The 26,625-nt window shown below is 42.9% G+C and overlaps 1 protein-coding gene across 2 annotated transcripts in view; it reads left to right on the top strand.

Moving 5' to 3' along the window:
- AMMECR1 (AMMECR nuclear protein 1) overlaps window positions 1-26,625 on the top strand; it is a 105,683-nt gene that overhangs the window by 15,992 nt on the left and 63,066 nt on the right. For both annotated transcript variants that reach the window (XM_032196009.1, XM_032196010.1), the window contains exon 2: window positions 8,959-9,502. In XM_032196009.1, coding sequence (XP_032051900.1) covers window positions 8,959-9,502 — 544 coding nt within the window. The remainder of the gene's footprint in view (window positions 1-8,958; window positions 9,503-26,625) is intronic.

Here is a 26,625-nt window from a genome sequence, read left to right as displayed (position 1 = left end):
AAAAAGACTATCAAGATGACATGTATGATTTGGCAGGCAAGAATCCTGCATCTCTTTAGTGTCCATGGCTCTTAAAACACCCTTCATTTAAACTATTTCTGATCCCTTTTCTGTTTATGCCCTTGGTAGAGGTAGTTCAAAGAAAGCACTTTCCTTATGCCCTTCTTTTCTGCAAGTTCTCTGTGTTATCCTCTGAATTCTTGTTCTCAGCATCTCTCACTTCCCTCTCTGCCTGGCAGACAAGGTAACCTTTAGGGACCCTTGTGCTCTTAGAGTCACCACAGGGCAAGGGTTACAATTCGTACAAGGGCTGTCTCCTGCCAGGCTGTCAGCAAAATGCTAATGTGGCGGCCTGGCAAGTATTTGAGAACATCACTTCTAGCAAAATAACTGTCCTGAGTAGTATTTGTCATATACACAGCTGCCTATCCCACAGAAAAAAAAAAAAGAAAAAAAAAAAAGAAAAAAAAAAGAAAAAAAAAAAAGAGCCCTGCAAAATTCAAGTCTAATAAATTTTCAAACAAGATGCCCATAGGAACTTAGGACATGAGTACATGTCAGTAGCCATATGCACTGAAATCCTCTTCATACACGTACCCAGTATAATGGTTTCATGCACCATATATCTAATCCATAGTCTCTGCTTCAGAAGTAAGGACCCGCTATAAATTTCAGAATTAATTCAAACATTAAACAGAATATAGGTCTTCATTACTTTGGTTAACGAGCAGTTAAAGAACATGGCAAATGACCAAATCATCAGCCTGCCATTCAGTTTCAGCTATATGCTGTGCTACCATTTCATTTCAGGTTCTTCAAAGCCCTGCAGCTGAACTACAGCCGGGTATTTAATGCAGAATTATATCTTTTGGGGGAATGTGTTATTTTTAAATGCCTAATAATTATGAATTCATTTGCCATTCTTTTTATAAGCAGGAGATCATAATGAACTCATCTGTTATTCATGTGAATGTCAAATGAGTTCCCACAGGAGTTTTATTCTAATTCACTATTAGTTAGTGGACTCATAAAATAAAACGCTATCCATTTTCCACTCTGAATATCTAACACTTGGTAATTGTTCATCAAAGGGCAAATGCAATATTTTTCTTTGATAACTTTCAGTTCTGATTTAACCAGGTAAAAAAAATGGGTTTAAAGTAAATGTACCTTCAGAAGCAGTTAAAAGTAGATTTGGTACACTGTGAATCTGTCATTTTAGACGCAGCGCGTGAGATCACGAGCTAGTATTTAAAAATGTAGATGTATTGTACTATAACCATACACTCTTGAACTATAGGCATTTAACATAAAAAGACAAGCTACATAATAAATCACACTCTACCCCAATATATAACGCCTAATGATAGCTCAATGAAAGGCACACTTTCAGTATTCATGAGATGATCACAACAATTTTCATGCATCTGTTCTATTGTGGTTAAAAATGCAGAGGTGGAATACTTACAGGTTACTGTGGGATTTGAATGTGATGACACTGGGCAGTGGGACTTTGACCTGTGAAAACAAATACAAACTTAGCAATAGAAAAACAGGGAGAAATCAGACTGATTATTTTTCAGAGTTAAATAGGTGTTTTTTTAAAGATTTTTTTTTCTAAGCCCCTATTTTAAAGTGAATGTTAGTTGTACAGACCTAGCCCATGAAGTAATACCCCTGAAATGTTTCAGCAACCGTCCCTTAGATCACTTCCTACACTAGACTTCCCCTCATTTTATTGTAGTATGTCACAATGACTCTTCCAATACATAAAAATGCTATAGAGAAATGTTAACCAAAATGAGTAAACTATTAGAAAGATGTATTTCAAATGGAATAGTAACAGCTGTAGAAGCCCAGTTTTAACTGAAACACTAGACAAGTATATTTCAATGTTGACATTAAAACTCACAGGCAGATGAGTGCTTTTTTTAAGCTGAATTAACATAAGGATAGGTTTGTAGTGTTAATGACTGTCTCAATCACTTCTGCACGGAAATGGTCATTTCCTCAAATCAAATGCTCAGTGCTTATACAAAAATATGTTACCTCTGTGCAATCTCTGGCAGTCAGTAGGTGATTAGAATATGAAGCATGAAGAAACTGTTGAGAACAGGCACGCAAACCAAGTTTGGTGTGTTCATATGTGGGTATCCATATAGATACCATTTTCCTTGAGACCAGAGGATAGCTCAAGAGACCTAGGAACAGACAAGTTGTTCATCAATTTACAGTGAGAACCTACAGGTTTAAAAGGCCTGGTGTGGAACTCATTGTTCTGTAACAATAAAATTCTATTGACTTCATTGGAGTAATTTGATTTGTACATATCTGAAAGGAGAACTGACATTTGCAATAGAAAGTACATCAGAAAATGTTACGTTGGAGAATGTGAATGCTGTGGAAAGGAAGCAACAAAATTATGAATAAGGCTGCAGTTCTGTGAGAGACTGGGTGCTACCAATTCTCAGATTAAACTTTATTCAGCAGCTTGAGGCTTACTAGTCTCCTCCAAAGCCTTAAGGATGTAATAAAGAATTAATAGCTGGATGCAGTGCACGTGAGTTGTTTGGCTTTTGCTACTGCACTGAAAAAAAGAACAATCTGCAGGACTGAATACTGGAAAGCAGACAGGGTGAGGGTGAGAGGTGACTCCCAAGGCACCATAAGAACCAGCCTCATGGGGCTGCACTGACCAATTGCCAATGATGAAAGTGATGACTGCAATGAGAAAGGTTTTGCCGGAGCCTCACTGGCTTTTTGCCACAAGAGTTAACATCTGCTACTAATTAGTGTTCTGTATGGATATCTAGGCTCTCTTAAGACAATGAATTTAGCACTTTCTAGCAGTTAGAGGTTTATAGCACCAAAGTACCATTGCCTTTATGACAAACACTGGCATTTGTCAGTTTGAACCCAGCATACTGGGAACGTTTTTTTCTTTGCACAGAAAAAAATAAATGCACCAGCATGACAAAAATGGTGATTTTATAAAACCAGTCACAGAAAGGAGGATTGACATGACATTCAGGTTGACATGTACAGATCAGAAGCACTGGAAGACAGGAGGTTAAGAAATTTAGGCATTGAATATAAAGGCTGGTAATACATCTAGAGAAACAGGAAAAAATGACATTCAATAATCAGTATGTTACAATAATACTGTAGAAGGAAACACTTATGACTGACATGCATATTTTTTTTAAATGCAGTAGTCTAGTGCAGCTAATGAACATTCTCTTAAAACAATAGCTAAAATATTTTGTGAGGCATGACTAGAATTGTCTGATATAAAGTGACTAGTGAAGCCCCATCTGGAACAGTGGAAGCAGCTCTTGATCATCTTAAGATCAACGAGTTCCTTTATAGAAGTGAGAATAGTAAAGGGCAAGCAGAAAGATTCACTGATTTTTGGTATTCACAAAGATTAAAGAAAAAAGTTCTTTAGTCTTTGGAGAACAGCATATCTCACTTCTCCGAAAGGCACAGAGAGCTGGCAGCTTCAATGCTATCTCAGCAGTGTAGAATACCAGAGCAAGGGAGCATGAACCTAAGCAAAGAACTTGCCATTAGAGGAATGTAGGTGAAATTCCTTCACACCAAAAGCTAGATAATACATGCAAAAAGATAGCAAAAGCAGCTGTCAGAGTAAATTAAAACACTTCACAAGAAAATTAAATAACATCTGAAAAGGAAGCTCAAGTAGTCTTAAATCAAAAGGGAGACCAAAATTAATGCTTGTTAGCTTCCTTACACAGGAGCATTTTCTGTCATCCGAATCAACTGACACTGTTAACAAATAATTAATGTTGCTAACATTCCCCTCTTTTCTGAAATTTCTGCTCCTTGCATTAACTGAGCTTTTATGTACGTTTCATTTCAGTGTTTTTAGATGAGATGCAAAATCAACTACTGACCACCCGGTTAGAGGTCTAGTACAACTCCTAGAAATGAACAGAAATGTAACTGTGATGTTCTGATCAGATATAATTCTCAGCAATTACATTCTATCCTCCTAAATTATTCAATTAGAAATGAATGATAACTTTCTATCCTTATACACCTCAGCTGCCGTGTCTGATTCGACTGTGGTGAGGTTTCAATAGCGGTGGCTGTATGACTGCATTGGGTAAACAGATACCCACGGATTGTTCTAAATTTACTGATTTTAAACTTTTACAACAAGCACTTTGCACTCTTCATAAAAGAGAAATGCTGTTAATCCATATGCTTGCTCTACAGCAGTGGAAAACATTTTGTGAAGGAGACTAACTACAAACAGCCATGTCAAAAAATATGTCCTAAGGCTTATTATTAATGTATCAGCTAGCATAAATCACTGAAGCTCCACTGACCTCAACGGAACCATGGTGAATTTCCAGTGAGAATACTGCTATGTAAGCTACATAGTCTTTTATCACTGTACAATGGAAAAATACATTCGAAGAGGATAGGACATTGCATTGACGTAGTATTGGAGGAAGAACGCAGCTTCACAAAATTAAGTGAAACGAATTCCATGGAAAAGCTGCTCCTAGTCTCACCTTATTGCAAGTGCTTTGATATTTAGGTTTTTAATCAAATAACTTTCTTGACTCCCTTGACACTTTTAACATTTAACATTTCTGTCTCTAGTTAGAGGACTGCCCAATCCTAGATATATAGAGAAATTACACTTGGAAATCTTTTTTTTGCAAGTCTATGCCCAGTTTTGTAGTGCAAGCTCCATGCACAGATGGTTTAACGGGACCAAACCCTAAATTTGCGTAAGAGTGCAAAATGCCTGTAAAACAATGTTAAATTTAAAATAACACAGACTAGATTCACAGGGTGGTGATATTGTAACATAGCTCAAAATATGAAACAGGGCCAGGATTCCAGTAACACAACATGAGAGGACCTTTTGTCTGCTGGCTGGTATCACATCCTGAAATGAATTTTTGTACAAGATTTTTTAGGAGAGACTTCAATAGGGGCTTAATATATGGAACAATAGCAGGATATGGCCTCTAACTGGTAAGAACAATTACTGTTCTCAGGCATGTGCAAGCTAACTTTATTGGATTTTGTGCACACTTTCTGGCCTAGATTCAGAGCTGCGTCTGATTTCTCATGGGCACAGCTGAGGCAGTGAGCCTACTGAAGAGCAGTGACTATTCTGTCTGCGCAGAATATACCAAGGAAAACTCATACGAGCCTCCAGAGTGTGATAGACCAGTTTGGGAATAATGTAAGAAAGCCAACCAGGCAAAACCACTTTCTTCCTAGCTACACTCATAATGCCTCGGAGGCTGCAGTGCAAGGGGAGAGTTGTCTAGACTGTCTCCACAATGGGTGGGAACTCCCCAGACCAAAGGAATTCTCAGAATGTAAATCTTCCAGTTTTATGGCAGACCCATCCAAAAAAAGATCATTATGATGGGAAGCTACAAAGATAGAATTTAACCTCTGAATTTTGGGGAATGTAAGTACAGACTCTTCTCTAGAATAATATCCTCCACAATAAAACTAACAACTTCACAGAGATTCTGACCATGTACGTCGCGCACTTTTTGGGAGTTCATTTTTACAGAATAAACTGTGGTATAATGTTTCCCTTAGTTCTAAGAAAGTGGAAAATGATATATTTGGAAAAGAGGACTTTCTTTCCATTTCCCTTTCTTTCATTCCCTAGCTCTGACTTTTCTACAATCTTAAGTATAAACTACTTTTCTTCACTTTCAAGGCTGTTCATCTACCTTCTCTCATTCATATCTTTCCTCCACTGGCCTTCATCACCTATTATTTAAAACTGAAAAGCCTCTAATTTCCGACAGTTTCCCCATAAATATGTGCAATGTCACATTGGGCTGCATTTTCTCATTTTTCCACAGCACTGTTTAAGCTGCTCAAGGCTATTAATTCTCAGTTTTGTACAGTCCCCCCCCCCAGAATAGACCCACACAGATTTTCGGGCAGCCCTCTGATATAGCGGACTGGAGAACTGATTTGGCTGAAAAATAATCAAGGGAAAAGAATAATTGTTTTTCAGTTTCATCTTCTGCCTCACATCTGCCCAAACAGCTGCACGGACACAGCAGAATGGGTGGGACAGGAAAAAGAACAATCAGCTGAGGTAGAGCTGCTTAAACCAACATTACTACTACTGCAGAAATGCACAAAGAACCACAGCCTAAACGTGCTATTTTAAGTACCCTTTTAAATCTCTCACCTGTCACAGTGCCTATTAAAAGAATGGATACTAATAAGGCAAGGATTATATCAGTCCTGCTTACAGTGCAGCCCAGTTTTGGCTCATTGTTTCCTTGTTCTCGTTGTTCTTGACTAGTAGTTAGGTTGTAAGATACTCACAACACAGATACTCTTTTGTATCAAAAGAGTATCAAAAGATACTCTTTTGGCCTGCTTGAGAGCTACCTGACTCCCACTACAGTCAGTGCAAATTTTACCTTGGATTCAGAAGGATCACACCCAGTAAGACACCGTTTCCCCCAGATACCAGCCAATCTGTTTGGATTTTTGTTTGTTTGTTTAAGAAGGGCAATCCTTCAGAGCAGGTTTGGATCACTGTGAAATACCTTTCTACAAGTAGTATTATATTTCTTATCACCGTGTCCATAACAGCACTTGACAAGAATTTTAATTGAAAACTAATTTAAATCTCTCACTTGTAACAAGAGACAATTTTAAAATCACTGGGACTTTAGAACATAAAGTGAGCAAGAGTGCTACACAGCTGGAGTCTGAAAGAAGAGCTACATCACACAGAAATTAAACTGATTTAATTGCACTACCATCCTAGACTCCACTCCGACTGTTAGGATTTTTTTATGCTGAATTCACTTAGTGAATTTGACTGCATACGAGGCACAGCACAGTCATCAACCAACAGGAGAAAATCTGCTAAAGTTGGCAAAATATAGAAACGCTCTATAAATGAAGAAACTGAACACATTTAGGGTTCCTTATAATAGGAAATGTAAAGGAACTCAAGCTTTACCTGAAGCCAAGGGGCCAATGAAACAGATGTTGCAGTTAACCAAAGCCATCTCATTCAAAGAATAAACTCTTATTCAAATATAAATGGAAATTTTCCACTGAGTTACAAAAATTGTTTTGTTAATCTACAGTTCTTTCCACTTCAAGATAATGACCAAAATATCAGATGATACAGTTGTGTCTTCCTGATTCCACTAAGCAGTAGTTACCGCAGTTGTGTTCATATATTTGCTATTGTCTCAACAAAAGAGAAATTTAGTACGTATTACACTATGCTGAGGAAAAAATAGCACAACTGCTGGTAAGTTTGCAGGCAAATACAGAGAAGAGCATCTGCAGAAGTGGAGGAAGGAAGGTGTTCTTAATGAACGAGTACCGTATTTAATTTAGCCCTTCATTCAGGGAGCACTGCAATACGATATTTAATCAAGATCACTGTGCACTATTGGTACTGCTGATACTGCATGAGGATATCAGTCCTAGCTCTGAGACTTACCCGGAACCTCACAATTGCCTGTCCCAGTGGAGTGACTGATTTGTATTTCTATCCATATCATCAGCTTTTAATTTTTCTTATATTTTTTTTTTTGTGCATGTTAGTGCTAAAGACCACAGAGCAGTGAAAAACTTAGAAAAAGCCGGAATTCAATACCTGAAGAAACTCTTTTCTCAAAAGCAACAGAAGGTGTCACTGCTAACTGATTTTAAACAAATGAATCCCTCAAGTGGAAGACGCTGCCTTTGTTTTTAGTGAAAGTTGTTTCAGAGAGGGAAACTGGGTTCCACTCTCAAGTATTTACCTGCTCCAAACACAAACATTAAAATTTAAAATACGAAAGACTGCCTTACACCATCGAATTCTTCTCTTTTCTGTTTGCTATTATTCCCTGCAGCTGTTTCACCTCAGGCTATGATTCAAACAGAGAAGTTTCGGCCAGTATTTGGACAGAAGCCCTTGAAGGGCTTTTTAACCAAGTAGTATTAGAGCTCCAGTAACCATTGATTTCCTCCTCAAATCCATAATAACTAAATATCCAGACAGTATTAAGACCATGAGGATGCTGAAGAAACCCTTTCCGACCCGAATCTCTGTAGTTTGCGCTTGCAAAACCTTTCTGTAGACCGCGTTTGCAACTAGATAATGACTTTGTGTCTCTCTAAACTTGCAATATTCAGAGAGTTTTAGCTGTACGAGGCAGCCCTCGCTCCCTTGCCTACCTTGATATGGCTGTGCTGCTGTTCTGTGGTACCAGCTGCTATATCCCATGCCAGAGCTAGCCCCATGACACCAGTGGTGTTCTTTTCAAAAACGTATATATAGGTTGTTAAGTACGTTATGGCCACCGTGAAGTCTCTCAATAAATTCAGACATGTGAGGCTAATATAAAATCCCCCCCAGCAGCCTGCCCAGCTTAACTGGGGAAGCCTCGAGCCCTGCGGAGCTCCGGCCTTTCCCTCGGGCCTTCCCCTCCCTCGAGGCTCGCCACGAGGCAGCCCGAGCTGCAGGCTCCGGGGCCGTGGAGCCGCCGCTTAGGGGGGTGCGAAGCAATCGCCCAGGCTGCGATGCAAAAACACGCTGTGTGTCTATATAAAATCTAACATTTCAGCCCTCAGAGGGCTGTGCATCCGATAGGTGCATCCCGGCACTCTCCGCAGGGCTCCCCGCCTGCCCGCCCCCTCCCTTCTGCTCCCCAGCCGAAGGCAGCTCAGGTCACTTCAATTATCGAGCAGGGCTCGGAGCCGGCTCGGGGGCTGTGCGGGGGCATTTCCACCTCATTCTGCCAGCACCGGGGCGGAGCCGCTCCGCTGCCCTGACAGAAGGAGGGGGGGGGGAAGGCGGCTCGGCCCGAGGAGGGGAGGGGGGAAGGCGGCCGGCCGGCTGGCTCGCTCTAACGCCGCTCTCTCTGTCTCTCTGTCTCTCCCTCCTCCTCCTCCTCCTCCTCCTCCTCCCCGCTGCAGGCGGAGCGGGCCCGGCAGGAGGCGGAGCGGGCCGCCGCACGTCCCCCGGCCGCTCGGCCGGCCCCCCCGCCATGGGTCGGAAGCGCTGCGTGGGGGGAGACGGCTCCAAGATGGCGGCGGGCTGCTGCGGGGTGAAGAAGCAGAAACTCTCCAGCTCCCCTCCGTCGGGCGCCGCCGGCCCGGGGAGCGGCGGCGGCGGCTCCCACTGCGGCGGGGCGGCGGCGGCGGCGGGCGGCGAGCCGGGGGCGCTGCCCCCGCCGGGGGGTCCCCGCCTCAACGGCCTCGGGGGGCTGGCGGGGGGCGCCGCCGGCTGCGCCCTGGCCCCGCCGCTGCCGCCCAGCTGCGGCGGGGGCGCCGCCGGCCTCTCCCCGCCGGCCGCCGCCGCCTCGCTGCTCTCCTCCTCCCCCGGCGCCGGCTCCGGCGGGCCCGGCTGCAGGAAGATGGTGGTGTCGGCCGAGATGTGCTGCTTCTGCTTCGACGTGCTCTACTGTCACCTCTACGGCTACCAGCCCCCGCGGAGCCCCCGCTTCACCAACGACCCCTAGTGAGTATCGCCCGGCCCCGCGCCGCTCCCGGCCCCCGCCTGGCCTCGCCTGGCCCCGCTCGGCCCGCGGGCGCCCCCGCCGGGCTCCGTCCTTGCCCCCGCCGCTGCCCCGAGGGCTGCCCCGGCCCCAGATGCCCGGCTCCGGGCTCCGGCTCCGTGCCCTGCCCGGCTCCCCGCCGGGCTCCGCTTCACGGGGAGGCTCCCGGCTCCGCGCGGGGTCCGCCGGCGGCTGTGGGGCTGCTCGGGGTCAGCCCGCGCCGAGCCCCTGCCTTGCGCTGTGCCCTGCGGAGGGGCCCGTGGGCGATGCGCTGAAGCCCCGGGGCCGTCTCCCGCACCGAAGCTCCGAAGTTTTGCAGCGATCGCGCCGAGCACCTGTTACTGCCGCCCTCCTTTGCCTCCCGAGCGTGTGCGAGCTGCCGCCGAGGGCCTGCTGTGTGCCCGTCCCCGGCTGCTCCCGTTTGGGGTTGGTGCAGAGCCTCACAGCCTCCTGCCTCTGTAGGGCCCCCAGGAGCTACCTGCCGGTGCCGGGGGACAGACGGACAGACAGACAGACGGACGGACGGACAGACAGACAGACAGACAAACGTGCTGCCGCAGGTGCAGCTCAGACACTTCAGGGAGAAACTTCTGCCCGGCAGGAAGTTGCTTCCTCGCGGCTGGGATGAGTTACCCCGCTCCGAGGCTGTGTGAGCGCAAAGCCAGCCTTAGGGGTGCTTTGAAACCGCTTCCACCCCTTCGCTGTGCTTTAACACGGGACGGGGCTCGTGGGGCGAGCTCCAGCTGAGGCTCGGCAGGGTTGATCCACACCAGTGCATGCCACTGCTTCGTCTGCGGTACGGTGTGGCTCTCGGGGTCTCAGTAGCACCCGTTCTTTGTGGGTACTTAGTGGAAACGTTTTCTGTGTGTCCTCTGCCCACACACACCCTCGCTGGTGCAAAGGGTTATCGTGTGGTCCATGTTTCATTAATGAGATGTAGCGCATACTTCCCGGTGTTAAAATTCTGTCATGTGTTAATGATCTTGTTTGGAGTCCTTGCTGTTCTACCATCCAGGATCTATACGTCTCTTGCATACTGTCAGCTGCTGTCATGACAACCCGGCTCAGAGGATTCCTACTTAACCTGCCACCCCAGCAAGTCCTCCCCATATTCTCTTCGTACCTCCCATGCGATTACACCAGAGCACCAGTAATGAGAGGAGGGCAGAGAGACTCCACCGTGAGTTTCTTTACCCAGGTCTTTTGTAAATCCATGTCCGTCTTGAAGAAACCAATTTTTTAGGTACTGCTGCGCTAAGTAGCCGTTTTGCTCTGCGCTGTCCTGTATCTGTTCTCCACCCCAGACCACTGTTGGTTACCGCATCACCTTTGTGCCAGTTCACTCCTTGCTAGTGCAAGAGAGTGAGTTGAATTCTGCCCATGTTTCTCTGTGACGTTACCTTGCTGCTGTGGTGTGTTTTTTTGTTTTTTTTTTAACCATGGTGTTTTGCTGAAGATTCTCCTGTTACTGTCCCTGTTTTATTAATGGAGGAAACTGAGGCAGAGGTGAAGAGTTAACCACAGAAATGTTTTCCTGCAAGCACTTGGATTCCTCTTGGTAGCTAACAGATCACTTCACCTTTCTTCTCCCACTTCTTACTTTAAAAAGGACATAATAACAAATTAAGTAAAATTTGTATTTTTCTGAAATTCATGTGTGTGCATATGCATTCTTGAGATTTCGTTTGCTGACCTGGTTTAAAAAGTTGCTGTGTCAATGGACTTACAAAAATGGCACTGCCGTTAGCATCACTGATACCGTTTGTGCATGTTCCCATGCTCACGCCAGCATGCACAGTTGTACTGTGTATCAGACTGGAAGAATGATCTAATTATCATTTTATTTTTTTCCCCGGTTGGTTTTCAGAGATTGGTTCCCTCTGGATCGTTGTGTGGCTTCACAAACACTTGTGCCCGCACAAGTGTGAGGTGGGAATAAGCAGACAGATGGCAGAACTGCTGCTTTCAGCAGCCTTGTGAGCTGATTATGTTTGTGCAGTTGGGGAAGCAACTTTGAAAAAGTTGCTCAGTATTACATGTAAAATTCTAGGTCAGTGAATAATTTGCTCCTGCCAAATGTTCAGAGGCAGCGTGACTTGTAGCAGTCAAAAGATTTGCGCGCGGTCTTATCAATAGCCAGGTAGCTCACAAAGGTGTGATGTTGTCTTTGAAGCTGAGCTTCTTCCCACATGGCAAAAAAGCTGAATGGGAACCGGCATTTCTCAGTGAATGTATGTCACAGCTTTCTGTCAGGAATCCTTCTGGAAGTTTTGTCTGTAGACCACAATAACTGGTCTAAGAGTAGTAGCCTACAATAAAAGTCAGCAATTGAACAGAAATGCTGTTTTGAGCTCTGTTAATTACAGGGAGGATGAACGACGTGTGAGCAGGTATCCTCACACAAGTGTGACTCATTTCTTGCAGGTCTTTGAACAATGAAACTGGGCAAGATCAAAGAAAAGCAGGTGACTGAATCACTTGGGCTGGGGGTTCTGATGTATTGTCTTCTGAACAAAAACTGTGTGCGGTGCCTCTGGATTTTTGTAACTTTTGGCTGCTGAGCTGAGGACCACAGCACAGCCTGAAAGGCAGGGATTTTGGAGCAGTTAGTAGGAATGAGACAAAATGCCAGTTTTTGAAAGGGCACAGATTTTGGACTTCAGCACAGCCCAGACACGGATTAAATAACTGTCATTTTCCTATCTCTGAGTGTAATTCCTAAAGCACAGGATATGGGGTGCTGGTGGAAGGTATTGCTAGGGAGCTGTTGGGCTGGAGGCAGTAAGTCATGGGGTCAAAAGAAGAGAGTGGGAAGACGCTGAATCTGTCCAGTGGTGCCTTGGTGAAAACAGACTTGGCAAATCTTCCTTCTTCTCTTGCAGTCTTCCACTGATCTTTCACCATTTTCCTCTATCTCTGTCATAATTGAACAGCTTTCTTTGACCTATAATGTCACCTCACATTGAGTTGCCCTCTAAAACAGTCCCTCCCTCCTTCTCAGGACATGCTCTGCAAGGCATGTCCTTTCCTCTTGCAGTGCAGCGGCTCTCAGCCTACAGGAGTGGACGGCAGGTAAAAATGGTCCTGGAGGTATGGAAGATGATACAGAGTTTGAAAACCGTTGCCCCAGACAAAACTTTTCACTTATACAAAATGTCAATCAGCCATTGTTTGTTCTTGAAACTCAGCTTGATGTGTAGAGTTATGGAACACTGCAATTATTTAAAGGTGGTTTTTCGCTATAGGGGTTTAGAAGTGTCAATCAAAATACATTGTGAGGGGATGCAGAAACTGTCAAAACACTTTACCCTGTGCATTTAGGGAGAAGGAAAACTGAATAGTCCTTTTTTTTCCATGTTTCATATCTTTCTAACAAATAACTCTCGTGTCTTCATTTCCTTTCTGGTTTGGTTTTGTGCAACGCACCCTATTCCTCCGTGATCAGTGCAAACAGTACCACGTCCTGCCTTCCCTTGTGGAAAAGGGCAGCACACCAGTGGGGAAGGACTCAGGATTTGTGCTGCTCGCTACAGTTCTTCTAGTAGGAAGGTGCTCGAGTGGAAACCTAAACCGAAGTGTGTGCCAGGTTGGTGTGACAGGGTGGGAAGGGTAGGTGCACAAAGAGGAGTTTAGCTGAAGCTGTGCGGTGGGGCATGAGGTTCTTTTTTCCCTTAAAGATTCTGAAATCTCTGCTTGCTGCATAGATTTCCTTTAACGCACAGAAATCACCCTGCTGAGTTCCTGGTTCAGCACACTGTTTGCCTCATCTTCGCAGCTCTTCAGCTTGCCTATTTCCCGTTAATGCCAGCTTCTTTCTAGGGAAAATGTGTGTCAGTCCACCAGGTTAACTGTAGTGCCAGATGTTTGTGTCTTGCAGTCCCTTCCCGAAAGTCTCCTGGGAACAGCCTGCTAGTTAATGGGATTATTTTGGTGCTGAGCACCCTTACTTGGCACAATTTGTTCTGCCCGTGTTGGCTGGTACATGATAACCAAAAGCAAGGTTTTGCACCCAGAATGGCCGGTGCTGCCCGTGCCCTGCCTTCCTATGCTGCTGAGGAGCTCTTGAGAAGGATGTTTACCACACGTGCCTTGGTGATGGCTTGCTCACATCCTCTTCATCTTGCAGGGGGGACTGTGACACAGGCAGTGAACGGTGTGAGGCTGCCAGCCCCGTGCACGTGCCAAGGCTCCAGCCGCCAGCAGAAGCATTGCTGGCAACCACGTTCTTTGCCACCTGAGTAATCTGCCTGGCTTCATCTGGGACCAAAGGCCTCTGCTTTAAAACAAATCTTGGGCAATATCCAGTCTTGGTCCAAAGAGATGGCTGGGAAACGGACCAGTTCTTTTCTTCCTTGGTGCCGTGCAGTACTCTGCAGCAACCTTGGCTGCAGGGCTGGGGTACAGATACACCATGGTGTCAGTGTGCTTGGCCTTCTTATTTCTGTGTTTTCAGGTCTAGGATCTGTCAGTTTACATCTTCTAGAAGGGTATGGGGTAGTGCTACTACGTCACCTTGATTCTGTGTTAGTGAAGTGTGGAGATGGTTAAATTCAATGCAGTTTAAAGACGTGGAGCTAGCTTGTCTCGTGCCCACCAGTTTTCACGCTTCCCAAGAAAGTTGTGATTCTGCTCAGAGTAAGTGTAAATTGACCCTGTAAGAAAGAAATGGTTCCAGGGTTTGTTACCGGCTATCCGATGTTTTGCCTTTGTGGGTGTCTCAATATTGTGTTAACACCAGTGTTGGTGATTTGTTAGCAATTTACATTGGAATAGTTTAAAATCTTCCTGTGCAGTTCCAAAGCTGAATTTTCTGAAATGCTAAACTACTGTCTGATGCTTTCTGCTAAGGTGCTGAGGAAACACAAGGCTTCTCTGCAGATGTGTGCATATGCTTACATGTGTAAATAAAAATGTCTTGAAAGTTCATAGGATTACCGGCTTTTCTTGATTTCTGGTTTCTTCAATGGAGTCTCACTTTTAGTGAGTTTTAGTCTTTACAACTTCAGGCTCCAACTTTAAATTTAACAATGTGCTGGACTCCTTGCTGGTGTCAGTATGTTTCTTTACAACCGTTTTTGTAAAACTCCCTGGAAACTTAGCAAATTTCAGTTACAGGTTTCAGAGTATGGTCTTTAAATAAATAAATAAATAAAACCTTCCTCTGCAGTCCCTACTCGGAGTTCAGCTGTACCTCCTGACATTAGTATTGTTGATGTCCGAAGTCGGAAATTTTGTTGTTACTCTACAGTACTTGAGTGGCAGTGGAAACTTACTTGTGTGGCAGTCTCAGTGCGGTAATTTGTATTTGTTGTCACACTCGGTAACATTACACAACAGCTATAATGATTGCTTGGTCACAGCTAAAGATCAACACCAGACATAAAACAAAACCCATAGCGTTGAGGAACGCGGACAGGGAAGTGCTGTTTGGTGTCTGTGTGTCTGTCTGACTTCATTCTGTTTTTATGTATGTGTCACGGTTTCGTACAAGCTTCAGCATCTTCTGACTTAACACTGTCTTTGCTGTTGAGTGTTAAACGCTGGAGTATGAAGGATTGAGTGGTTCATTCAAAGTGGCATCCTGTGGTGGAAGTTTTTTAAGTACTGTGCAGCAGAAAATGTATTTTGGCTGGCATGAGCAGTGCTCAGCAGGGAATTCCCAGCGTATTTTAAAGCAGGACTGGTGACCGCAGTTTGGTACAGCAGAGGAGGAAAACAGAGCTGTACAGCTTCAGAAAACTTGCCTTAACCAGTAAGCTCCTCTTCTGGTCTGATTGGTGAACAGAGCAAATACTGTTCTGATAAACTCCAAATGAAGTTAAATGGACTTTGAGGGCCTTTTGCTTCATAAACTCATTTTAGTGAACTGTTCGTACGTTTCTATTAGTACAAGAGATCACTTCACAGATGGCCTGAAGAAAGGGCCCTGGTTTTCCTTCTTCAGATACACACAACCACCACAGAGTTACCATAAAGGCTCCGATACACTGCAATGCTAGTTTGGTAGAAATTGTTTGATCCCTACACCTTGTAGGGTGAGAAGTCAGCAGCCACTTCTCCCTGTGCCATCAATCTGGTCGTTCATTTTTATTGCCTCTTTTGTTTTAGTTGCAATCAAATCTTTAGTCACCTTTCCTTTTACTCTACCTTCTATTGAAGATATAAAGATTTCTGGGCATTTTGCAAATCCAGTTCTTGACATTATTTTTGACGTTCTACATGTATATTGCTATTTAACCTGTCTGCCTGTGAGAAATGCATTGGGTTCCAATTTGACTGACTTCACGTGTACATCTCTAGCATCCTTTGCGATAAATTACTGAGTATTTAATAACTTAAGAATGAAAATAATTATTTTTGAGTTACTGAAAGACCGTAGAGCTTTGCCTTTGTCAGTTCACTTAGGGTACAGACCTAGGCTGTGACCAGGCAATGAATGAAGTATGTTTGCTTTACCTAGCCCGTAGTTCTTGGATCTCTTGAAACTCATGCCACGATTAAAGGAGCAAGCTCAATAGCTATTTTACATTAAGCACTTGTTTACAGGTAACTGCTGGTTTTCTGTAGCATCAAATTATTGTCTTCAGAAGTAAAGTGCTTGTATGCTAACACAGAAGTTGTTCGAGCCGTATACTGGTGGTTGCTGTGGTAAGAGCTTCTTTGGAAGGCAGGAAAGGTGCAAATTATTTAGAACTAATAGTAGACTTCCCAGAGTTTGGCCAACACAGAAACTGTTGCTAGGCTGGAGGCCAAAACAAGTCCAGTCAGGCCCTGACCCTCATTAGCAAAGCATTATGAGAATGCTTGACCTTTTTTTATGATTGTGCTCCTAGGGAGCAGGGTATTATATTAGTACTCGGTTTAGCATTGCAAAGTTTGCATCTAAATAACGAGCTGGGGCAGCTCTGCTGCAGTCAATTCATGAGTTCTCACAAGCAAGTCCTTAAAAACAAAGTGTGTTGGGGAGTGCAGTATCCATAAAATGGAGTGCAGCTGTTGAAGTTAGCCGTAGTGCTGTCTTCAGAGAGCATATAGCTAATCATTTGAACTTGGATCGATAAACGATGCAGATATCCTTCCTGCTAGTGCTGTGCTTTAGAGTGACTGCCCAAAAGCTATGGTGTCGTTCAGCCCAGCTCTGTGGGCAAAAGTAGGTATCTTTGCAGAGCTACTTGTGTGACCTTCTAAAAAGCCATTCATTTTCATAACTGGGACCTTGGCAAATGGGATTAGTGTGAAGAGCTTCGCTTGTTCAGTAGGACACCCTCCTCCTCCTTTGGCTGTAGGCGTTTATCCTGTAGGGTGTTTGCTGCAGTTGTCATGTCTTTGTGCCTGCTCTCCCCCTTCTTGTATTCCAGGCTGCATGTACACTTCTCTGCCTTACGGGATTTGGCTTCGTTCTTGTGATCTGACTGGCCTTCGGTAACTTCCTGGAAGACATGGCTTGCGGGATGTGGATGCTCATATTGCCATGCTGAGTACTTGCAGCCAAAGTAATTAAAGTGCTGATTTCTTGAGAATGGCATCTCACAGAATGTGGGACAGCTCTGCTGACTCGTGGCGAGGCCGCCAGGGCAGCAGCAGTGTAGAAGGGTGTATGTCTTCCCAAGACACTTGTACCTTTCTGTGCTGTAGGGAGCTAGTTCTCACGTTTCTTGGTGCTTTTAAAAAAAATCGCTGTATGCCTTTCTTCCTGTTAGCTTGAATTCTGGGGCATTGTTAGCAAGGTCCTGCTTAGGGCCATGGTGTTTGTAGTCATAGGAGTCATAACCATACTCCTGCTGTTTATCCCTTGCCTCTCTGCCAGCAAAGATATCTCCTCTGCAGGCTTCTCTGGCACATGATGGGTTCTAGATCTGAAACGCCACCTGCTTTGCTTGATAGTACTTGGTGAGCATGTTTGAAACAGAAGAGGAAAGAGGATCATTGTCATAACCCCCTTCTAATCAGCATCAGAATTACTTCTGCTTCAACCTTGCCGTAGAATTGCATCACTTGCCTTGCTTCCCGCTTGGCATTCTGCACCGAGATAAGAGTTGTGCGGATGAAGCTCTAGAGTTTGTGAGCTTTAGGTGTGTTAGGAAAGGTGAGAAAAGCATTTGTTGCTCCACTGCTGGGCAGCTCTTCAGGCCAGCAAAGTAAATCTGGCTGCTTCCAGCCCCTTTGCCAGGTGGCTACAAGAATGGAAGGATCGGGTGCCCCACCGTTCCCGTACCCAGTTCGTGAGCAGAAGTTGTTCAGCTGCCAGTAAGTGACAAGTTGCAAGGCAGCTCTTCTGTATAGATAAAGGTGTTAAAACACTGACTTTTGGGGAAGATTACGTTAGGCAGAAGTTCCTTGTAAGCTTTAGAAGGGAAAAAAATGTTTTCTAGTCCTCAGAACTTAAATTTGACTGCAGCATTAAGCAGCCAATGAATGCCAGTCAGCAAAACCTTGCACCAGCTGCCTGCAAGCAGACTTTCTGCGGTGAGAACGTTGCAGGCTGGGGAGGTGGTTGAAAAAAACATAGGAAGGGTGTGGTTGTAGTGAGGGAAGAAGCCCTCTCCATAGGCAGCTGTGGTGCCAGAAGAAGGTGTGTAGTTGTACATGATGCATCCCCTAGGCATGGGCAGCCACTGGCTCAGATGAAAAACTGGAAGCTGAGCGATAAAGGGAAATTTTTTCAGTACAGCGTTGTGCAAGCAATTATCCAAACTCTGGAGAACAAAATGGAAATGTAGTATTAAAACTAATCACTATTAAATGCTGAGCAAATGTGGAGTTGTAGCGATTAGCTCTCCTCTTCGTTAAGAAGTAGGAGTCTGATTCTGGCTCTGGTTCAGTTCAACTGGAACTGAAAAGTAAGCAGACCCAGAAAAGACAGGTGGCAAAAATTTCATTTGGGATGTTCACCACCATAATGTCTGAGTTCTTGTAAAGTATTGGGAGAGAAATTGAAAGAAAGTAAGGATTAGCGCTGTTCATTTGGAAGAAACCTTGAATAAAAACAAGTATTAAAAATAAAGGGTTGTGAAGAAGAAACAGAATGTAAATTACCTTTCTCTTATTTCACAGAAAAAAGATTCAAGTGAGACAAATATTCCCATGCATGCTTACCATTGTGGTTCTTTTTAACCTTAGGGATAAATTATTGCAGCTTGCCATGTTTGGACTATATTTTAATATAGAAATCAGAGCCCATACAAAAAGTTGTTCCCAGTAGTGCTTCTTTTGGGGAGAATATGAAATCTGTTATCTGCTGCCAGTGGCTTTTTTTTTTTTTCATTTTGGACGATTTCAAGGCGTTAAGTTTTTCACATACGTAATATAAATAGCTTGGAATAACCTACTTGAAGACTGCCTACTACCATATACCATTCTGCTAATTTAAGTGGGTTTTCTTTTTTGAATGTGTCAGAGATGCTCAGCAGCAGCTGACTCCTATTTGTCATAAGCTGAAAGTAGTAGTGTAGTTACACTAGACAGAATTGATGAACATATAAAGTGGTGAACAGTCTGCTGCTACGTGTTTTATGGTTGGAAATTAGAAATTTGTCCCTGCTGAATAAACGGGCTATTCCAAAATGCTTCCTTAGTATGATTTCTTTAAATTTTGTAGCCTGAGACTGCTGTAACGCAGAACTTAAATTATGGAGGCTATAGACTTGGTTATTTCTGAAGCTTTCATTGAAACTTCGTGAATTTTTGTCTCAGTTGGGAAGAAGAAAAAGTGGTGGTGTTTTTGTTTTTTTCCCCCCAAGGAAAGTTGCTAAGCCATTCAAAAATGCATAGCCAAGGTTTTATTATATTCTTAAATGTTTATCATCCATTTAGAAGTCCATACACTAAAAGTGGAGATGCCTGAAATTTGCTCATCCTCAGAGTGGCAGTCATCTAAATGTAATGATTACAGAAATCCAAAGTTTAGGCAACATAAACATCATGTACTTCCTTAGTTGTCCTTTATGTGGAACGTTTAATGGAAATTGCTCTGGAGGAGAGAACCAGAGCAGTCCATAGTGGTCTCTGAAATCTTGGCGCTGAAGTTTAGGTCTTTGGAGATGCCTAAATTTTCTTGGAAGAAGCCGTTGCAGAGAGATCAGGAATCTTCAGATGGTTCCAGAGATAAAGCCTCTATTTGATTTTAAGGAACTGGGTTAGTCTAAAAAGAAAGAGGTAGTATTACATAACAACATGGATTGGCCATTTGACCCTTCAGCGTGACAGTGTTTTGCAGGTTCTGCCCAGCTTCTGTGTGCAAGTTATTAGAGGAGGCAAGAGTGACTTGAAGCATAAAGCACTGCAGTGAGGTTTGGAAGAAGTTTGTTTTGTTCCTGACAAGGTCATTATGGTGGACAAACCTGCATGAGACCCTCAGTCTCTCTACCATATGATCTTACCAATAAAAGTAAGGTACCTCAATCTGCTTTTCTTTGTTAAGTTAGTAGCAAGGACCACAGAAATTAATTATTATTGTTGGAATTGTTCTTTCCCAGAAAGGCATGCCAGAAAACTCTCCAGACTCAGCTCATGGTATTTTTGCCTAAATTGGCAACTTGAAGAACTTGGAAGCATATGCTTTTTTTTTTTTTTTGTACTGTTATCCATTATATCTGAAGTGAATCATAGTTGTATTTGTTAGCTTGAATCCCTCAAAGGCCATTGTTGCTTCTCAGCTAAATGACAGAATTTTCAATGAATTTTTTTTCCAGGATAGTTCCCTCCGTTTGGGTATTCTTAGTCACAGTATTCTCCTTTGTATTTTTAGACTACTGTTCAGCAAATCCATTCTCTGAGAACATCTTAGACGGTTTAAAGTCTGCCAGCAAATTTGAAGACAAGACCTTCCAAAAATTGTATTACATAATTGCTTTTGCTCTAGACATCCTATTTGTCCACAAAAACACGGTTTTCATGGGACTAGGACATTTTAGCACTGAGAGAGGGACAGGTTTACCCATTCACGGCCCTGTTAGAGCCAGTAAACTGCAGTTCTGTAGTGAAACAAGATCCATTGGTTTACTGAATATTGAAGAATGGAGATGAGCAGAAAGAGGAGGTAAGGTGGTTGAGGAAGCTATGAGTAGTGTCCATATTATGCTACTTCTCCAAATGTTTTTCTAACCTTCAGTAATTTGCAACTTGGGATGTCTTGAGCCACAAGTAATGTCTGTTTCCCCTGCTAAGCAATGGGTATAATGAAGTTTTAACGAAGCAAAGTCGTAAGGCAGATCCGAGTTCTACGCAGGAATGCTTGAAAGACTTGAGACTCCTAGAAATGAGATGAAATCAGTATTGTATAGGGCAGCTTCAGGTACTTCAGGTGTAATTAAACAAACAAACTGACTGACTGTGTAAGCTACAAGTTTGTGTCTCTCCTTTAGTGATTTTCAGGTGTTACCAGTTGACTGCCAGTTGTCTCTTAGTCATTATTGTGTTACACATATGTAAAGGACAAGTGGCTATTTTGAAGAGAAATTATCAGTAAAACCAGAAGGGTATTAAGTACGTTTGTACTAGAGAGTGGTTGAGATCTTAATTGAAAACCTTTACGGTTCTGCTGCCCTTGAGAGAGAGAGAGAGAGAGAGAGAGACATTTACTGGTTGCAGAGCAGGGCAGCCTGGGTGCCAGGAAGAAATGTGAGATCAGCTTGCAAAGGAAGAGGAAAAGAGCTAGGTGGCTTTAGAGGATCAGAGCAATGGCTGAGAGGCACAAAACTTGATTGATTGGGGTGTGTATCTGTGCTATTGTGTGTGCATATATATTTGTGTCTATATAGTAAGAGAAAGACAAAGGGACACAAATTACCTGTTTGGATTAGATGCCAGTACTGACAGAAGAACAAAAGGATATAAAATGACTGAATAAATTTACATTTAGGGTGTAAGGTTTCTACTTGCTGAAACAGTATGGCTTTGTAGTAACCTTTTAATAGGATTAGTAGAGGCAAGAAATTCAAGTAGTTTTAGAGATATCTTGATCACTTTATGATAAACATCTGATGAGTTGCCTTTGGTGGTGAGATCAATAGTTTAAAAGATCCTTCATCCTCTCTGTTGGGTCGGATTTGTTTTTTAGGTATCCGTGTGGGTTTTTCTTGTGATCCCCCTGTGCAAGGGCACTGACAAGGGCAATAATCCTGGTTCCCTAGCAGCTTCTGCTTTTGTAATATGTTCTAAATTGAGAAGTCTTCTGGCAATGTTTTTTCCTTTCTTGAAAACATTGGTTTTGAAACTGAAGGTCTATTGTGGCAACAAGCGTCTCCTCCATATCATATTAGTGTCGCTTTATTTCTGTGTCAAAATTTCCTTTTATTATTTTTATATTGACATAGCAGAAGTTAATAAATCGCTCACTCTTGTACAGACGTACTCAAGAAGGTTGCTGACCATAGTTAGTTATGATCACCGACATTTCTGACTTAGCTTCTAAGTCAGTTTTGTTCTGTTTAAGTAAAGAGTGTTATAAGAGAATAATAATGATAGATCAAGTTCAATATCTTATCTTTGAGGACTCTTAGGTGACCTTGTTATGAGTGGCTTCCAATAGAAGGTGAAAAAATTGTTATTTTTGAGAACATCATTTGTTTCAGTGTGAGTTTGTAGATGGTTGGAGTTGGCTCTCTGACCTGTTTAGGTCTAGCAGGATTACTAACTTAGCAAGTAAATCTTGTTTTCTAGCAAGCTGTTTAGCTTTGGCACAGCAACATTTACTGTCCTTTCCACTGTGCTTTTGGCTTGAGTGAGATTTATATCTTTGTAGAGGTAGAGACAAATGCAGACAAATGGTGGTCAATAACAGCTCTGTGGAGGTAATGAATTTGGAGAATGTTACGTGTGTAAATAATTTTTCACTGAATTGGAACTGAACCGTAATTCAGTAATGGGTTATGTTGAATGCGGATATTGCTTTTCTGAACAGAGTGTCTCTGCTCTTAATAAGAAGGATCCCCAAAAGAAAACAAAAAAGAATGACAATTCAAATAGCAAACAGTATGTAAGCAGACTCCTTTTTTTAAATAGTAGTACTGGAGACTTTACTAGTTGACCTGAGCCAACTAACAAAATGGGGCTTGATTTGCACAGCAGTTCATGACAAAAAAAAAAAAAAAAAAAAAAAGCCATTTAGGAGAGGTTCTCAGGGATTAATTAATGAGGAGATGAAGCTACAGGCTCACCCTGACTTGTCTGGGAAAGCTGGGGCTTCCAAGTTTACTTGGAGATGTTGGAAGACTTCAAATTGATAGGTTTTAAACTTGTGGTATTGTGAACCTCTCCAAAGCTGTTTTTTGTTTGTTTTGTTTTTTTGTTTTTGTTTTATCTTGCTTTTTAATGAAAGCTGGTAAATGATGGTCGCTTCCATAGCTGATAATGTTTTACTGTTTACCTATGTTTTTAAATGATTGTTCGGTTTTCCTTCATGCCAGCATCCCAGGTTTCTTCCATCAGCTGAAATACGGCCCCTGTTGCTTGTGTTTTGGGCTTGGATGCAGTTGAGGGACTGGTAACCTGTCAGGAGCTAAAACTGGAAATGATGGTCAAGGGAGGAGTTGGGTCTTGCACCATGCAGTAAACTAACTGCTGGCAGAGTAGTGATTTTTGTTCCTGAAACATACCTGCTGTGAGAGAGGTGGAATATGCCACCTCTCTGTGGCATAGGATGTGGGCAGAGCTCAGTGCTTGATGGAGTGGATGTTGTACCAGTAGCAGTAGCTGAGCCACTGGAGTATGTAAGCCCCTGCTTTGGTTTCCAGTAGGACTTCCTGATTGCATAAAAAAAAAACCTATTTGCTGCCAGGTTTGGTGAGTAATAATTGCATTCTGGAGTCTGGTCTCAGAGTGGGACAGCAGTAGAATTCTTCCACTTGAGAAGAGGCGAAAATAGGAGGCCTGGAACCTTGGGTCAATGTGCTGAGAAATCCAAGAAAGACCCACTTAGACCTCTCTTTTCAAGGAATTTATAGCTGTTCTTTCATAATCCTTTAAAAGCCATCTACTGTTATAAGTGTTTTGATTTTTTGAAAATAAATAGGCAGTAGAGGTGGTTGAATCTCTCATCTTCTGGTATAAAGGTTCATCATCAATGCTTTGGCCTTTAGAAAATTCATTGACTAACCAGTGCACAGATTTAATGACAACAAAATAATGTTGCCCTTTAGGTCAGTGGCTTAATTCACAGCTGTTTTTTTTTCCAGTTGATTCCCAGCATAATGATTGAGTTACGGTTGTGTGGGATCCTCTCACGGAAAGGGAGCTGTAGGGGTCCCTTTGGTAGTATGCCAAATAGCTATCTTTAACAAAACCAGTGATTTTATGCTATATATTTTTCTGACAGTATTGTAACATACAGTATTTTCAGAGAACTCCAGTACTACTTTTGAAAGGCTGTATGTATTTTGCTGGTGCACAATGTAGTAATGGTTTTGTGATTGCTTCAGAAACATAGTGTGATTTGCAAAGTTAATGTGGAAATGTAGTTAGTTCTTTGTTTTCATGAAGTGGGATCTAGTGGAGAAAAACATAATGTGAACCTGCAGGTTTTAATGCAGCTAAATGAAAATGCATCCTGGTTATTTTTCAATGTTTTCCAGGCTGATGGGATGCTTTTTGAAATTCAGTTTTGACATTTGAAGGGATCTTACTGAAGATGTTCTGTATGTAGTTATGAAATAGTGATTGTATCTCATGTACTTGAGGGGATATTTCATTATAGAAGTACTTAAGCTTTGCTGTGAAGATACTGGGGTCTCTCTCTTTGAGGTCTTCCAGAATTATTGTTTGCTTTAGTATTGTTGAATAGCTTTCTTATGCAGTGTACTGTATCTGGCGAGTCACTTGAGTAACACGATATAATCGGACTGTAGTTTCATAATCTTTTAAAGCCAGTATACGATGGAGTTGCTGCCGAAAGAAGGGATCAGACTTCCCTTATGTACCAAATGTATTGCAAGCACAATTAATGGTGCGCCTGGTTTGCTGGATCAGGTAACTAACAGGAGTTAAACTCAACTTTTGGAAAAAACTGCATGTCCATGGCAAACAAAAGATGTTCGTGTGCCCCACGCCCTCACTTCTACTTTCATTGATCACTGCGTGCTTGCAGTGCTGTTTCTGCTTGATAAGTCAGCAGTAGATACTGCTGCCTTTTGTTAGGCTGTGTTTTTTTTTTTTTTTTTTTGCTGAGTTGTAAGACTTTTTGCTGAGCCTTTTAGCATGGTAAATGCCAGAGCGGGCTTAAGGGATTGGGTCTTCCCATGGAGGGGATAGGACCCTTGCAGCCAGTCATTATATTGATTTTAGGCTGCCAAGAACTGCAGCTTAAGTTGCTTTAACCTGGATTTGTTTTCTGCTCTGAGAACACAACTACTGTTCTCTTGCTTGAGATGAGCAGCTTGCTATTGTCTATGGCAGCATTAAGGTATCAGTGGAGAGGAATATTTGTGATTCTCATTTTTTGCTTACATTGTTTTCTTTGGACTCCTCTGATTTTTCCAGCTTTGGGCAACATCAGCAGGTAGATTGGTGCCTGTGAGTACATCCAGAAGCTATGGAGGAAGAAGCAATCACATATGACAAACTTTCTTTTGTGTATCTGCAGTTGGTGGTGTTGCTGTTTTTTTGCTTTACATCTGACTCCCTAGTCATCAGAACAAAGCTTGCAAGCTCAGATATAAGGCTAAATGAGGTTATGCTTTTTTATTTTTTGTTTCCTGGGTTCATCTGAGTCCATCACGGTGCTCTTAAGCACGTGGTTGCAAACAGTGGAATATATAGCAAACCTGTGTGTTGTCATTTTAAAATGGTGACGTTTGCCAGGAGCCTGCATTATGTAGCAGGGGAATGTGTCGCCTGTCGCAGAGAGCCTTGGGCCCCTTTTGGGTGGCTGGAGACTACGTTTTACAAGTTCTTAGCAGGTAGTCCAGATTGGACCCCTTCCATAAAACTTGAGTGTTCAACTCAGTATCCAGTGGATCCCCTAGAGGAATGCAGGAATTCAGAGTGATACAGAAGCTGGTATCAGCTGGGAGGGAGAGCTGTGGTCTTGCTAGGATTCTCATTTGCAGAAGCTGTGCATGCTCTTTCCCAATGGACTGTGTATGTCTCTGCATAGTGATCTGATCCTTTATCACTTACCAGGGATAGAAATCACGTTTGCTTTTCTCCAGTGCTTGTCTCTTGTGGACAGTGGCATTGCGATGGCAACCCGTGGCCCAGCAGTTCTGCAGTTTCAGGTCTGGAACTTCTCTGTAAACATCTGGCCCAGGTGGGTGATGTCTAAGTGGTCTGGTCAGCATAATGCCTCCTCTGTATTTAGTTCAAACTGACTCAGCTCTTGTGATCTATATGCTACAAAAATGCGTGTAGAAGTCTCCCCAGTTGCTTCACCAGTAAAGACCAGTACCGGGTGTTCAGTGAGCTCCTCTGCATCATCCCTGTATCCGTTTTGCACCTTTTCTCTCCACAGGAGCCCACTGTTTTTTCTAGCTGCTTTCCTGCTTTCGAGATAGTGAACTTAAGTTGCAAGGTGCTAACCAAACATTTTTCATTCTTTTTCCTGTTTACTTTTGACCTACTACGTGTTTTATGATCTCTTCTGTTCTCATTAGGCAAGCTTTCTGTTTTTAAAAGCATTCTGTCTGAGATGCTCTCCTTAACTTCCCTATGGAGCCACACAGGTGTGGGATTTTCTTGCTGGGGTTGAAGTATTTTGACTGCTTTGTTTTCTCTTCTAACTGTGGTGAATGTTTTACCTGCTCTTTTAATCCAGTGGTGAATGTTTTACTTGAACTTTTAATACAGTATGTTGTATGCTTTGGATTTTCTTGGGAGGTGCTTTTTTGTCTTTGACAGCCTCCAAGCTGTTGCAATCTTTTTGCTTTCTGGATTGCTCCTTTTCAGGTTTTTCTTCGTTTTGAGGGGGAGTGGGTTGGGAGGATTACTAATTGCTTTTTTTTTTTTTTTTTTTACACTGTTCCTTTTCTTGAAAATGAATATCCATGTTCCTATTTTTTGTTTGTTTTGCCTACTGTATTCAACTTCAGTATTGAAATACGATTGTACTGCAGGTACAGTTACAGAGCAGCTTTTCTATCCATGTTCTTTACTT

The sequence above is a fragment of the Aythya fuligula genome, chromosome 13 (assembly GCF_009819795.1).
Source record: "Aythya fuligula isolate bAytFul2 chromosome 13, bAytFul2.pri, whole genome shotgun sequence".
Lineage (NCBI taxonomy): Eukaryota > Metazoa > Chordata > Aves > Anseriformes > Anatidae > Aythya > Aythya fuligula.
Note: the sequence above shows the minus strand (reverse complement) of the source record. Positions and strands in the feature narration are given on the sequence as shown.